General features: G+C 36.1%; 1 protein-coding gene across 1 annotated transcript; it reads right to left on the bottom strand.

Moving 5' to 3' along the window:
- Positions 1–13,623: 13,623 nt before the first annotated feature.
- LOC113710040 (uncharacterized) lies at positions 13,624–14,737 on the bottom strand. Its single transcript, XM_027232890.1, has 3 exons — positions 14,391–14,737; positions 13,854–13,963; positions 13,624–13,706 (listed from the first exon to the last, which is right to left on the bottom strand). The coding sequence occupies exons 1-3, from the start codon at positions 14,735–14,737 to the stop codon at positions 13,624–13,626; spliced, it is 540 nt and encodes a 179-aa protein (XP_027088691.1).
- Between the last annotated feature and the right edge of the window lie 1,449 nt (positions 14,738–16,186).

The following is a 16,186-nucleotide window of genomic DNA, read 5'->3' as shown; positions in this document are numbered from 1 at the left end:
AGAAATCGTTTCTGCCCAAAAATCCTTTGTCAACCCTACATTAGAGATCATGCACCTTGCTTTCTTCAAAAGCGTTCTGTTCAAACGTTTGGCCATACCATTTTGTTGAGGCGTTATCCTGATAGTGCGATATCGAACAATTCCTTCATTCTTGTAAAATTTATCAAATTCTCTTTCACAAAATTTCATGCCATTATCTATTCTAAGTCACTTGATCTGTTTACCTATCAGTTTCTCAATCAAAAAATTTCATTGCTTGAAAGTAAAGTAAACGTCATTCTTATGTTTAAGAAAATAAACTCAAACTTTTCTTGAATAATTATCAATAAAAGTCAACATATACCTGGTACTACCCTTAGACAGAACACGAGATAGACCCCATAAATCTGAATGAATATAATCAAGAGTATCTTTCGTCTTATGGATTACTGGAGAACTGAAACTAACTCGTTTTTGCTTTTCAAAGACACAATGTTCATAGAATTTCAATAACCTAGTATTTTGACCGCAAAGAAGCCCCTTTTTACTTAGTATGCCCAAACCTTTCTCGCTCATATGTCCCAAACGCATATGCCTTAATTTGGTGATGTCAGAATCAGATAAAGATGATGATGATGAAACTGCAGTCGAGTCTGTAATATTAGATTCTTGCAAAATATATAAACTACCAACCTTACAAGCTTTCATTACAATGAGAGCACCTTTAGAAACTTTCATAATGCCATTTTTAGCTGTGTATTTGCACCCAAGAGCCTCTAGGGTACCCAAAGAGATGAGATTCTTTTTCAAATCAGAAACATGTCTAACATTAGTGAGTGTCCTCACAATACCATCATACATTTTAATTCAGATTGTACTCTTACCAACAACATTACAAACGGCATTATTGCCCATCAAAACAATTCCACCATTACAAGATTTATAAGTGAAAAATAAATCTCTATTGGGACACATGTGATAAGAGCACCCCGAAGCTGAAATTCATTTATTTTTAGACCTTGTCCTGTCATCAATTACAAAGAAAATATTTCCTTCATTCTCATTAGTTGCAACACCAGTTTCAGCAGTCTCAGTATTTTTCTCACCAGGTTTTTTCTTTTGTTTCAATCTATTTTTCAATTTAAAACAATTTGCCTTAATATACCCGTTTTATGACAATAATTGCACTTCAAATTTCTATGTCTGGATTTAGATCTACATTTAGATCTACTACTGTCAAATTCTCTTTTCTCGGTTCTACCATAACAACCATACCTTCCACTTGACTTTCACTAAATTCCCTAGTAATATACCTGTCTATCTGCTCCTTAGATTTTATTGCAGATTTAATTTTTTAACACGAAATTGTTTATTTTTCATAAATCATAGTATTGCAAAAATATTTAAAAGATTGGGGAAGGAAACACAAAAATAATAAAGTCTGATCCTCGCCATCAATTTTCAAATCTATATTCTCCAAATCCATAATAATGGAATCAAATTTATCAAGATGCGAGAGTATAGATGTGCCTTCAGTCATGCAAAGCATATACAGACTTTGCTTTAAATAAAGTTGATTTTCAACTGTCTTCTTCATATACAAGGTCTTAAATTTATCCCACATAGCATTTGCCGAAGTCACAGTGGCTACCTCCCCCAAAATCTCGTCAGAGAGATTTAAAATAATTCTGGACCTTGCTTTCCTATCTATCTTAGCAAAATTTGCATCTGTCACACCCTCTGGCTTTTTCTCAATTCCCTATCGTTAGATCAATTCCATCTTAAACCAAAATGGACTCATTTAAGTTGCCACATCCCAAAGTTGACATTTCTATCGAATTTCTTGACAACAGTCTTTGCTATCGTCATTGTTACCACAAAATTCAAAGCCTTTGAAGAAACTCTGATATCAATTTGTTAGGTCTGACCCCAGAAAATTAACGAAAGGATTTTTAACAACCCCAAAAGACAAATAATAAAGCATAAATAAATAAAACGGGATCACAGAAATTTATGTGGTTCTGTCAAATTAACCTACGTCCACGAGCGGAGAAGGTGCAATATTTGACTATGAAAAAGAGAGTACAAAAATGTTTTAAGAAAGTGTTCTCAGGTCCAAAATACCTAATACTTAAAATACAAGAGAACCCAAAATATTTTACTAAATAAAAAGGCTTAATAAACCAAAGGTCCAAATAGCCTACTAAAACTCTCTTGGTTTGGTGCATTTAATCCCATCACAGGCCCACTATATTTATAAGCAACTAAGGGAAAGACTCCCTTATATAAAAGGCGATGTGGAACATAGCCACTTCAACAAAGAAAACATCACTAAAGTTCAGAAAGCCCTTTTTAACATTTATGAGGAGTATGCTTTTGTAACTACTAATGGAGTTAAAAAGGAAATGATTCACCTGGAGGTCCGTCTAGTGGCCAATAGAAAACTTGGTTAGTTGTTAAACTTTAGGGTGGTTTTGATGAATACTATGAAGAAGTTGAAACCAGTGATCCTCACAAGTCTGAATTGGTGGATTATTTGGATAAGCCTTACCTAAAAAGTGGAGAAGATCCTATAGACTTTGACTGCTTAGATTAACAAGGTCGCATATCTTGTATTGTCTCAAATGGCTAGTCATACATTGGCCATTCCTATGACTACAATAGCCTTCGAGGCTACATTCAATGCCGGAACTAGAGTCATTGATCCCTATTATTCTTGCTTATCTCTGGATACAGTTCAAGTCATAATGTATGTTAGGGGTTGGTGTAGAATTATGTATAATGTCAAAAAGAAAATCAAGGTAAGTCTAGCTTTCATTTTATCTTCACAAATTAATGGTTTTAATTGTCTATTGTATTGTTTTTCAATGTCTTCTTTTTTGATATTGTAACAATGCAAAACCATTAAAGAAATTGAACTCCCAAAAATATGAGTGCATGAAATTGGATCATGTCTTAACTTATGCTATTTTATTCTTGTTAATTAATCTACTTTAATATTTTTTCTATATTTATTAAGTTTATGCACGATTATATTTGTTGATAGGACTTTCTTGTGTGGACTGTGGAGTTTAGGAGCTTCGACAAGAGGAGTTGTGGCAAATTTGACTAATTAGTAGAAGAATATTCGAGTCAATACCATCCAATTGTGCCTTGTTGAACAATATTTTTCTTATATTAGTTAACTAAAATGTGCTCACTGAATTTGGCTGGCTGATAGCATTAGTTGAATATGTCAGCATAATATTTTTCTTATTTTTCTTGTTTTGTGTGCCCATTGAATTTGATTAGCTGGTAGCCTTGCGCTATCCTAATATACTTACTATTTCTAGTTTATATTGTAGACTGTGGAAACTAGATTGCAACTTTCTTTGTTAGAGTTTGAGCCATTATTGTTGCTTTGGCTTTGCTATAAGCTTGCTAGTTTTAGGATGTGTTATGCTTGTATGTTATTGGCGTATGGCGTGTTGGAATGGATTTTATGCTGGATGAGTTTCTTGGAATGGTTTGGATTTACTGGAAATGGTTTGGTTAGTAGTTCGTATGATTCTGGTAACAGGGGCAGATTTTTCGAGCTTGCTCTTGAGCTCAAGCTCAAGTACTCGACCTCAAATAGGCTTGCGAAAAATTTGAGCCCATTTGAGTCGAACTCGAGCATATATGACACTCCAACGAATCAAGTTCAAGCATATGTTCTATGACTCACTTGAGCTCAAGGTTGAGTAGCATTTACAACTATCAAGTTTAAACTGGAGTACGGTGTTTTTCGAGTTTGACTCGACTCGTATGTAGTCAAAAATAGCCAAAAAAACAACGTTAACCAAAACTAACAAAATGTAACTTGAGTCATGTTTAAAAACACTATCCTAAGAAACTATTTCATGAAGTTGAAATGTTCCCCAAGATTAAACAAGCCTTCTTCTTGTTTATAACAAGAAATATCAGAACTTTAGCAAGTGTCGGCTAAATCTAGCAGAGAAGGAAAGAAGGAGAAGAAGAGAAACAGAGGAAGAAAGCTGTCAAGATATACCTTCTACCAACTGTTGGTGGTGTCTGCAAAGTGGAAGCATAGATGCTATTTATAGGTAATAGAAAGCGTACGTTGGTGAAAAATAATATCTAATAACGTAAAAAACATGGCTAATTTTCTGTGTAACTGAAAGTAACGTTGGAAAATAATATATGATAACATAAAGTGTGTGTAACTGAAAATAACGTTTAACTTATGGTAACAAATGGTAATATTAAAAGGGAACGTTACGAAACGTATTAGTCTTTCGTAACCGATGAAATAAATAATGTTAAAGGTGAATGTTACGTAACACACCAGACCTTCGGTTACGATAAAAATTTATCTTCTTAGGGAAGAGTCAAATTTTGATTGTAAAATCAATAAAACTCACTTGGGCCGCGTTTAACCCACGTGCAGGAGGGGAAAATCCGTCAATTTGTATTGAAATAGCCCAACTCAGCTTCCCTCTCATGCGCGCGAGTCCAGACTAGTTACCAACTTAACATAAGCCCAATAACAGACTGCACATTATAAATGATGAGAAATTCTTTTAGTTTTCTAATGTGGGACAAGATCTTTTGAAATATCCCTTTTATTTACAACAATCTCCTTCCTATTTCAAAAGATTTTGGTCAAAGTAAAAGAAATAGTCTGCTGGATTTATTTGGGTAAAACGTAATCAGTTCGGTATCTTTTGGACTATGAACCAAACTTAGATTGACAAAATATGACCTATAAAATTATTGGTAAAATATGAATTTCTATGAGCCAATAACTCTTGATGTATGACAGAGATTTATCAATCACACTATAACCCATAACTTGCTGTTATCGTAATTTTGTGCTTTTAGGCCGTGCGGCCACCTGGTTATTCATGAGAGGTCTAAAGATTTGGCCAATAAATCTTATAGGAGCGGCATCACTCCACTCTCATATAGGTGAATTCATCAAGTGTATATTGCTTTAAATACACCTCTCTAAGGGGATATGAATTCATTAAGAGTTTTAAATCATCATCACAATTATTAGCAATCAAAGCACTTATCTCTGGAGGGACTTAGATTTGAAGTGTTTTACGGTCAATATTGACCTGTTATTACCCATAAGAACCTACTTCATGGGATTATCAATCACATAGGTTGGGTTACTGTCTCTATTGATAACTTGTTGGCCTTAGGCCAATTTCCCTTGTAGTTTGAAAATTAATTTCCTTCCTATAGGTTTAGTCAGAGGATCGGCCAAATTCAACTCTGACTTCACAAAATTAATAGAATAATTTCATGTTTAAGCAGTTGCTTGACGACATATTGTCTTAGTTTCATGTGTCGATTTTATAATTATATGATTTATTTTTAGCAATAGCAATTGCTGCTTAACAATCACAGTGTATGGACACAGGAGGCAACATATCCTTAGTCATAGGACTACTGATTAAGAAGTTTCTTAACCAATCAGCCTCAGAGCCAGTCAACTCTAGAGTTATAAACTCTGATTCCATAGTTGATCTAGCAATGATTGTCTATCTAGCTGACTTCCATGCTACTGCACCACCACCAAGAGTTAATACATAACCACTAATAGATTTTGTCTCATTTGAATTCGATATCCAATTAGCATCACTATACCCCTCTAATACAGTGAGAAATCCACGATATAAGATAGCATAATTTATGGTACCTCTCAAATATTTCATTAGTCTGACTAATGCAAACCAATGCTCACTATTAGGATTGTGAGTATACCTGCTCAGTCGACACACAACATAAGCTATGTCAAGTCTTGTAAAATTTATCAAATGCATCAGACTCCCAATAATCTGAGCATATTTAGACTGAGCAATTGAGTCACCATTATTCTTCTTTAATTGAGTATTAGCATCATAAGGAGTACTTACAGGTGTCACATCATAATTTTCAAACTTTCTAAGAAGTCTTTCTATATAATGTTCTTGTGACAACATTATACCATCATCTCTCCTTGTGATTTTAACACCCAATATCATTTTAATTTCACCCAAATCTTTCATATCAAACTTAGAGAATAAGAAATATTTAGTACTATTGACAATATCTATACTTGTACCAAATATAAGCATGTCATCCATATATAGGCTAATTATCACATATTGATTATTCACAACTTTAGTAAATACACATTTATCCACTTCTTCAAACGAAAACCCGTCTTTCATTAATATTTGATCAAATTTCTGATGGCATTGTTTAGGAACTTGTTTTAGACCATAAAGAGATTTGATTAATTTACACACTTTATTTTCTTGTCCAGATTCAACACATCCTTTAGGTTGCAACATATAAATTTCTTCTTCTAAATCACCATTTAAAAAGGCTGTTTTGACATCCATTTGATGAACAACAAGTTTGTGGATAGAAGCTAAGGCAAATAAAACACGAATGGAAGAAATTCTTATTACTGGTGCAAATATGTCAAAATAGTTAACATTTTGTTTTTGAGAAAATCCTTTTGCTACTAAACGAACTTTGTATTTTTCTGCAGAACCATCAAAATTATATTTTCTTTTAAAATTCGTTTACAGCCAATAGGTTTGGCACCAAGAGGCAAATCTACCAAAGTCCATGTTTTATTTTTCACAATAGAATCAATTTCAGATTTAATTGCTTCTTTCCAAAACTTGCAATTAAAAGAAGAAATTGCATCAGAATAAGTTAAAGGATCATTCTCAACAATAAAGGTTTGAAAATCATTTCCATAAGAAAATTTTTTCCTCGGCCTTTTACTCCTTCTCAATTCCTCATTAAAGGTTATTTCTTTATTTCTTTCAACAGGTGCATGAGAAATTTTATTGGACAATGAAAAAAATATGTCCATAAAATTCAGCATTTTTTATCTCAATAATTGTATTACAATCAAGTACATCACTTCTTAAAACAAGAAATCGATATGCAACACTACGTTCAGCATATCTAATAAACATACAATCAGAAGTTTTAGAATCTAATTTTCTTTTCTTATGTTCAGGTAATAACACTTTAGCAAGACACCCCCATATTTTTAAATATTTTATATTTGGTTTATAATTTTTTCATAATTCATAAGGTGTTTTACCAGTTTTTTTATGTGAAATTCTATTTTGTAGATGGCATGCAGATAATATAGCTTTTCCCCATAAATTATCTGGAGCCTGAGAACTAACTAACATAGAGTTCATCATTTCTTTTAGTATCCTATTTTTCCTTTCAATTACTCCATTAGATTTTGGTGAGTAAGGAGGTGTTGTTTCATGTATTATGTCTTCTTGTTCACAAAACTTATCTAAAGTTAAATATTCACCTCCTCTATCTGATCTAATTCTTTTGATCTTCTTATTAAGTTGATTTTCTACCTCAGATTTATAAGATAAAAAGGCATTATGAGTATCATTTTTATTTCTAAGTAAATAAAGTTTAGTATATCTAGAATAATCATCTATAAAAATAACATAATATCTTTTTCCTCCTTTAGTCATAGTTTGTTTTAAATCACCTAAATATGTGTGAATTAGATTTAATAATTCAGTTTCTCTTTGAACAGTTATACAACTTTTCTTGGTTATTTTAGTTTCTGCATATATTTCACATTTTTCCATGTCATTATTATTAACACTAGAAAGTAATTCAAGTGATTGCATTTTCTTTATGTGTCTAACATTAACATATCCTAATCTAGCATGCCATAAAGAAATTGAATCAATAATATAAGCAGAAGGAGATGCATTTTCATTGATCACATTTGAAACATTGAGTACAAAGAGTCCCTAATTACAGTAGCCCTTGCCCACAAATATATTATTTTTGGTCTTTACAATCTTATCAAATACAAATGATACTTTCACCCCAACTTTTCCTAACAGTGTTACAGAAACCAGATTTGCCCGAATATTTGGCACATGCAGCACATCGTTGAGGGCCAAAGTTTTTTCTGAAATGAGTTTCAAGAGAACTTTGCCCTTATCTACAACTTTACCAATTCATGAGTCTTCTAGATAGATCACCTTTTCATCATCCCCTATTGGAATATAAGAGAAAAATACTTCTCGATTTGAACATATGTGCCGAGTAGCCCCAGAGTCTACTACCCACTCTTTCACATTGGCTGCAATGTTGGCTTGAGGGATGACTGCAGCAATTATATCATCTCCTTCTGTTAAATTAACCTTAGGAGGATTGCCATTTGTTTTGTCACCTTTCTTTTTGTGCCTGCATTGAGTAGCATGGTATCCTGGTTTTCCGCAAACATAGCAAATGCCTTTGTTCTTCTTAAAGTTGGGATCATTGGACTTGTAATTCTAAGATTTATTGGAGTACCTTTAATTGTTGCTTTGAACCAGATTAGCTTTGAGAGCCATTTCCCGAGTTTTGACAGTCCTTAACTTCTTCCTGCTGGAGTCTTCAATTAGAATATGTTTCACGAGCTCATCAATTGTGTAATTTTTCTGCTTGTGCTTCAAGTTATTTTTGTAGTCAGTCCACGACTCGGGCAACTTTTCAATTAGCATGCCAGCAACAAAATTTTCAGGCAAAATTATGTCTTCATTTTTGAAATCCTCGAGTAGCATTTGGTACTCCATGATTTGCACTTTCATTTCTTTGTCTTCTATCATCTGTCATTGGTTGTATTTTTCCACAACAAATTTTTGTTTGGTGGCGTTTTCAGTGGTGAATTTTGTTATCAAGGCTTCCCAAATTGTCTTAACTTTCTTACAGGTACAGTACACATCAAATAATTCTTTTGAAAGTGTTTGTAAAATTGTATGCCGACATACCTTATTGGCATATTGCCAAGATTCTTGTGTCTTGACATCCATAGTTGCAGTTGGTGGTGCTTCTGTTAGTGCGAAGGCTACTCCATGAATATCCAGTAGAGAGTGCACACGTTCTTGCCACCTTTTGAAGTTTTCATTGACAAAAACTTCAATTTTGGAGACATCTGAAAAAGGTCTTGCCAAAGGTAGCGTGACAACAACTAAGTCGGATGCAGCTTGTGAAGTGTTAACATTGCCGAAGGCCATAGTTTCTTAGATTGTAGTAAAAAATAGCCAAAAAAATAACATTAACTAAAACTGACAAAATGTAACTTGAGTCGTGTTTAAAAATACTGCCCTAAGAAACTATTTCATGAAGTTGAAATATTTCTTCAGAATTAAACAAGTCTTCTTCTGATTTATAACAAGAAAGATCAGAACTTTAACAAGTGTTGGCTAAATCCAGTAGAAAGGGAAAGAAGGAGAAGAAGAGAAACAGAGGAAGAAAGTTGTCAGGAAGGTATATGAAAGCATAGCTGCTATTTATAGGCAATAGAAAGTGTACGTTGGTGAAAAATAATATCTAATTACGTAAAAAACATGGCTAATTTTCTGTGTAACTGAAAGTAACGTTGGAAAATAATATTTGATAACATAAAGCGTGTGTAACTGAAAGTAACGTTTAACTTATGATAACAGATGGTAATATTAAAAGGGAACGTTACGAAACATATCAGTCTTTCGTAACCGATGAAATAAATAATGTTAAAGGTGAAAATTACATAACGCACCAGACCTTTGGTTACGATAAAAATTTATCTTCTTAAGAAAGAGTCAAATTTTGATATGTAAAATCAGTAAAACTCACTTGGGTTGCATTTAACCCACGCTTAGGAGGGGGAAATCCGTCAGTTTGTACTGAAATGGCCCAACTCAACTTCTCTCTCATGCGCGCAAGCCCACACTAGTTACCAACTTAACATAAACCCAATAACAGACTACACACTATAAATGATGAGAAATCCTTTTAGTTTTTCGATGTGGACAAGATCTTTTGAAATATCCCTTTTATTTACAACATCGTATGCATCCCTATTCATGATTGTATGAAACACACAATTATGTGTAAAAAAGTAGCCAAAAGATAAAACTAATTATGGTTCTAATACTTGATACAATCTTAAGGGAAAAAAATAAAACAAAGAACCTAAAAATGCATCGATCAACAGTAGCAATAAACTACATCTAAACCAATTACATCCAGCAAAAACCAAAAAAGTCGCCAACATATATGCTATTACGTATGTAAAATTATCCCTACAGTTAACATTAGGGCAAAAAGGAAAGGTTAATCCTCTAGAAAACAAAGTCAAAAAACTTCATTAGACCAGTAAACTATGCTTGGTATAATTTTGGTAACTAAACTATTCTTGATATCAAACCGTCCACTCAATTCACAAAAGTGATATAGTAATGGTCATTTCATCAGTTTTTGCTGTTAGGTTTATGTTTTATAGTTTGTTTTTAAAATTTTATTATAGTATTTATCTATTTCTTCTTTTGACCTTTTCCTTTTTCTTAATTTTTATTGCAATTGGACCCCTATTTTTTCCTCCTTTTCGTTAATATGTGTGTAAATTTTATAATACAAATGTAATCAATTGACCCAAATACCCTTGAAAACTAATGAAAAATCATACATCTAATCGCAATTGGCACTATTTCTGTGAGTTGAGAATTGATTTGAAACAAAAATTATTAGTGATCAAAGGTATACTTGTTAAACAGTTTAATGGCTATTTTTTTTTCCTAAAAAACAAACCTATAAGTGCAATCCAAACAAAAACTAATGCAAGCGTGAACATAAAAGCGACCATTCAATCCTAATTAAAAAGCAAAGTGACATCCACAGAGAAAGGGAAAAAAACACTGTGAAAACAGCTTACAGAAATGGATTAAAAAGAGAAGAGATTGTAGCTTCAAGACTAGAATTAGAGGTTTAAAATAAAGGAGGTATAAGCAAACATGAATGAATAAAGAGAATTGAAATTGTAAAACCCACGTTCTGGCACATATGTTTATTATTTTATTTTTTCCAATTAATTAAATATATATATATAGAAAAATTATTATGGGTAAAAATAATAATGATAAAAGTAATTTATTAGTAGGATAGGGTAAAGGATTTGTTACGGGTTAGTAAGGGGATACGAGTTCATAATATACTAAGACTCTTATCTAAACCATCTACTAGTGGATAGGTCTAGGGTTTAGAGTTTTATCAAAACAATAGAGAGAAAAAAAATAACACCATCCCTATCTTTCTTTCATCTGCCTCCCCTAGAGCAAGAATCAACTAAGAGTAGAGGAGAAGAAAAGGACGTCGCCGTCGAACAAGTAGACGATTAAACGCCTAGACCTGTAAGTTCCGAACGCACGCTAAAATTCTTTTTCTCTTAAGTCTATTTAATTCCACGAATTATTTTGAAAATTTCGTGTATATGTATGCAGGATGATATATTTAGGCTTGTAGGAGAAATTTAAAAAGATTTATATTTGGATAGATAGGAATAGGGTGCTAAAATTTAGCTATTGGGTAGGATGGAATTGAAATCTTCATTTTGTTAAAAAAAAAAAAGGGAGAAGAGGGGGTTGGAGCAGCGGCCCCGCCACCTCTGTTGTGCGCTGTTGTTGAAGCGCAATGCAGAAAATTTGGTGTGTGAAGGCAAAGCCGCCAGCACCTGCTGGCGAAATGAAAAGGTTGGCCAATAGGACAAAAAAAAAAAGAAGCAAGGGAGGGAGTCGCTAGTGTATGGCTGGCGACTATAGCCATTCCAAAGGTTGGCCAGGGAAGCAAAAAAAAAATTGAAGTCAAGAATTGCGGCGCTGCCAAAGCTTGACAAAAGCTTTGGCAACGCCAAGTAAAGTAAGAAACAAAAAGGGCCAGGCAAGGACGGCCAAGGAAAAAAATAGTAATAGTATAATATATATATACACATTTATAGATAATGGAAATTATGTTTGGATTAGAAAGATAGCATGGGCTTAGTGGATATGCAGTAAATAAATTGTAGAAATAAATGGACTATCTTCTACGGACTAACAAAGGAATTTAAAATTTCAAACCCAACCTAAAGATAATTCTGATCGGTATCAGATGGTCTAAGTGATCAAGCCTGCCTCGACAAAGCAACCACGAAAGAATCTCTTCCTCTGCTGCTTCAACACTTAAAGATTAGTTATCTAAAATTATACTTAATTGATTAAGTCTAAGATACTTAAATAGAAATTTAAAACATCTTAATCTAACCTTATTAGATTAATTTAGACAATGTAAGATGAGTTTTAGATTGTTAAACGAAATTCTTAAACTCATAATAATAATAATAATTAATAAAGTAATGATAGTAATAATAATAATAATAATATAGATATAGATGAAATAAATTAAGGTTATAAACCAAAATAAAAAGATAAATACAAGTGGAATAAACTAAGACAATAATTATAATAATAAGTCAATATATATATGTATACATAAATGATAATAACACCTACACATGCACAAAAGTGGAAGTAAAGAAAAAGATAATAGTAACTGATTAACAAGTATATATAAGTGGTAATAATATAAAATAGCAGTGATGAGGATGATAATTTTTTTTTTTGGCTAACCTCGTCCGCGGGAAGGGACGCCACCCCCACTCTTATTCATAACAAACTGAGGTACAAGAGAGATCAATTTGAGCCCGTTCGAGGTCTAGGGTTTTTGCACTTTCCTAATAGAAGGCAGTCCCATGCTATCAAGTCGAATTCCCCCGCGAGCCAAACGTGGCCAGTCACTTCAATGCTCATATATCTCAACAGCTCTGCCACTTTGTTTGCCTCCCTGAAACAATGAGAGAGCCAAGTCGGTTATGCTATCAACTTCCATATTTGCCAGACCTCCCACCGAATACGCCATGGACAATGCAGCCGACGTTGAAGAACTAGAGAATCTAACTGAATGCTAAAATTTGTAAACCCCCTCTGAGCACATATCCGAAGTCCTGTCTAGAGAGCCAGTGCTTCGGCATGGAGGCTAGACGTCTCCCCGAAAAAAGCTAAAAAGCCCACCAAGGGGCATCCAGTTGCATCCCGCAAAACTCCTCCGCCACCACATGTCCCAGGATTACCCTTGGACCAACCATCCTTGTTCAAGGTTAACCCTGCCCTCACTTCAACTGGCTTTCAGCAAATCAACGTGAATCCAAACTTCCGGCCCGACCGAGACGACTAGTCATACAACTGCATAAATGACTGAGTACCACTATGCTCCTTAAAGTGACCTTCAAGCAGCAATTTAGTCTCCAAAATGATAGCCTGACAGATAGAAGCGGAATACGGCTTGATACCTTCAAATACTGCCCTATTTCTAGCCTTTCAAAGATGCCAACAAACAAGACTCAGGAGAGTATAGTAGATAGCCCGCTGTCTCTCCGAGTTAGGGGAGGCCAACCACCAAGAGGCCAGGCGGGCCCGCACCGATGGGGCTAAGCTAATGCCGCATAACCCTCCAAAGTATGCCGAGACCTCCATAGCAGCCTGACTCGTTGCAAAAACGTGTTCAAGTGATTTAATTGACGCGCACGGACAACATACACATTTTGAAGGAACATGGAACCCAAACGTTTTGAGCACGACATCTAAGGGCAGACGCCCCAATAATAATCGAGCCATGAAGAATGACACTTTCAACGGAGCTAGATTCTGCCAGACCCTAGATAGCATAATAGAAGTATTACATACTTGACGTATCTCCTGGAAGGCCGAGGCTAAGGAGAACCTCCCAGACCGTGCGGGCATCCATACCACCTCATCCACCTGCTATTCAGTCGGGATCGGCTTTCCCAAAATAGTAGGTATAACGTCTTGTGGGAGTACTTGAGACAACAGCTGTGCGTTCCAATGACCCTGAGTGATGAAATCTCAAAAGGAAAGATTCAAGACAACAGGAACACGGAGGAATAACGCTCCTCTACCCAGCCAATTGTCATACCAGAAGTGACACGACCCATCCTGCAACAACCACAACATCGAAAGCTTCACCTGTCGGCTAACATCCAGCATCCGTCGCCAAGTCGCTGAAGCAAAAGGCTTGAGCTCCACCTGGCAAGGATGAACTCCCTGGCAATACTTCTCGCGCATAAACGCGGCCCAAAGCGATGAGCCTGTCCAAAACTTCCACCATAACTTATACGAGAAAGCTGTATATACATCCCTGAGTCGTCGGAAACCCGCTCCTCCTTCCTCAGGCGGAAAACACAATTTAGACCATCCGATCTAATGGTAGCTCAATCCCTCCTCCGAAAAATCCCACAAAACGTTGGCACAAGCTCTCTCTATAACTCTGAACACAGACTTGGGCATAACTGCAGCCGAGAGCAAGTGAATCGGGATAGCGGCAAGAACATGCTTAATCAAAGTGAGCCTTCCCCCCGAAGATAAAAACTTAGACTTCTAAGACAAGATTTTCCCTAGAATACTCTGACACACCTCCACAAAGTAGGACGTCTTACACCTCCCAACATACAGGGGGAAGCCTAAGTACCGAGTGGGAAACACCTGCCGTGAGAAACCCGTAATACGCTCAATTACCCTACGTCTTGCACTGGATAAGGACGGGTGAACCAAGTAGCCACTCTTTTGAGCATTGAGTAGTTGACCAGAGAGCACTGATACATATCCAATACCCTCATAACACGGTGTAACGAGGCTGTGGACCCATTAGCTAAAATTAGTACGTCATCCGGAAATGCCAAATGAGTTACCCCAGGATAGCCCTGGGGCACCTTAAACCCCTGGAAGCACGGTTGTGATGCAAGGTTGTTCAACCCTCTCGATAGAACTTCTGCTCCTATTACAAATAAGGCAGGAGAAAGCGGGTCCTCCTGTTGGAGACCCCTGCTGGATTTAAAGAACCCATACGCCGCCCCGTTAACCATAACCGAAAATCAAACATTTGAGACCAACCGCCAGGTCATATCAATAAAACGCTCCCCAAACCCAAACTTCCGCAAAACCCTAGTCAGATGAAGCCATGAAACTCGGTCATAAGCCTTGGCCATGTCCAGCTTTAGCGCTACGTTCCCCCCTCTCGACTTTTTCCCAATGCCTGCTAAAACTTCCTGAGCTAACAGATAGTTCTCCGTAATATTCCGACCCCTGACAAATCCTGACTGCTGGGGAGAAATAATTCTCGACAGCAAAGCCGCTACTCTTTCAAACAAGATACGCGAAAGCACCTTATTAATGAAGTTGCAAAGGCTTATAGGCCGAAAGTTAGAAAAATCTTGAGGGTTTGGGATTTTCGGAATGAGAACAATAGAGGTCGAAGTAATAAAACGTGATAGCTCCGCCCCACAGAAGAAACTCACCACAGCATTATACACATCCCGGGCAATAATATCCCATGCAAAGGTAAAGAACTTACCAGTAAAGCCATCTGGACCCGCCGCACTGTCCCCATCCATGGCATGTACTACCCGTTTCACCTCCTCCAACGAAGGGATGTCCTCCAGGGCCAGGTTGTCCTCCAGCATGAGTATAGGTGGGATAAGCTGAAGCAACTCAGAACTGGGTGCCACAGACTCGGAGTACAAGTCGGAGAAAAATCGAATAGCCTCAGAGGCAATGTCCCCATCACCTTCCACCTAAATTCCAGCCGCCGTTTAAATTCGATGAATCGTACCTTCCACTCTTCTTTGTTTAATCGCCGCGTGAAAAAACTTAGAGTTCCGGTCCCTACATGAAAGCCATTTGACACAAGACTTTTGACTCCAAAACTACTTCTCTATTGCCAATGCGTGACGAAATTTGGCTGCGCCTTTTGCAGCCTAATGTGAGCCTCCTCCGAGTCCTCGCTCTCTACCTTCATTTCTGCCTGTACCAGCTGAGACTTTGCCCCCTTAATAGCCTCAAAGATATTCCCAAAGGAGCACTTATTCCACAGCTGAATTGTCCTCCTTGTGGCCAGTAGCTTAGCACACAACACCCGCCATGATTTTCAGAGACGCGTGGTCCAAAGGGTGTCTAGCCAAATGGAGCACTGAAATAGAGGAGGAAGATCTGCATATTCGCCATTCACTAGGAGCCGATCCAACCGCTTCCAGACCCGATACGAGGAACCGAAAGTTTTCTTATTTTTATCTTATTTTACTGGTTTAATTATTTGGTTATTCACTCGTTTTCTTCGAATAAATTATTTTAACCCTTTTTGAACCATTTAAATGGAACTATGATTTACATATATTTTTAAAACGTTCTATTAATAAATTTAATTTTTGGAAGCTCGTTTAGTGAGATTTAGCGAATACGCGTTTGGAGGCAATATTCGATTTGAGAGTACAGTGATTTGGAGATTTGAGAACGCATGTGTTAGTCTTAAAATAGTT

The sequence above is a fragment of the Coffea arabica genome, chromosome 9e (assembly GCF_036785885.1).
Source record: "Coffea arabica cultivar ET-39 chromosome 9e, Coffea Arabica ET-39 HiFi, whole genome shotgun sequence".
Taxonomy (NCBI): domain Eukaryota; kingdom Viridiplantae; phylum Streptophyta; class Magnoliopsida; order Gentianales; family Rubiaceae; genus Coffea; species Coffea arabica.
Note: the sequence above shows the minus strand (reverse complement) of the source record. Positions and strands in the feature narration are given on the sequence as shown.

Bases quoted from the DNA above. Each gene is read 5' to 3' on its own strand.
- LOC113710040 (XM_027232890.1), bottom strand. From the start codon at position 14,737: ATGGTTAACGGGGCGGCGTATGGGTTCTTTAAATCCAGCAGGGGTCTC. The intron at 13,964-14,390 runs GTAATTGAGCGT...AGTTTTGGACAG, and splicing joins TATCCAGTGCAAGACGTAGG to GCTCATCGCTTTGGGCCGCG. The intron at 13,707-13,853 runs GTTAGCCGACAG...TTCATCACTCAG, and splicing joins CTTGGCGACGGATGCTGGAT to GGTCATTGGAACGCACAGCT.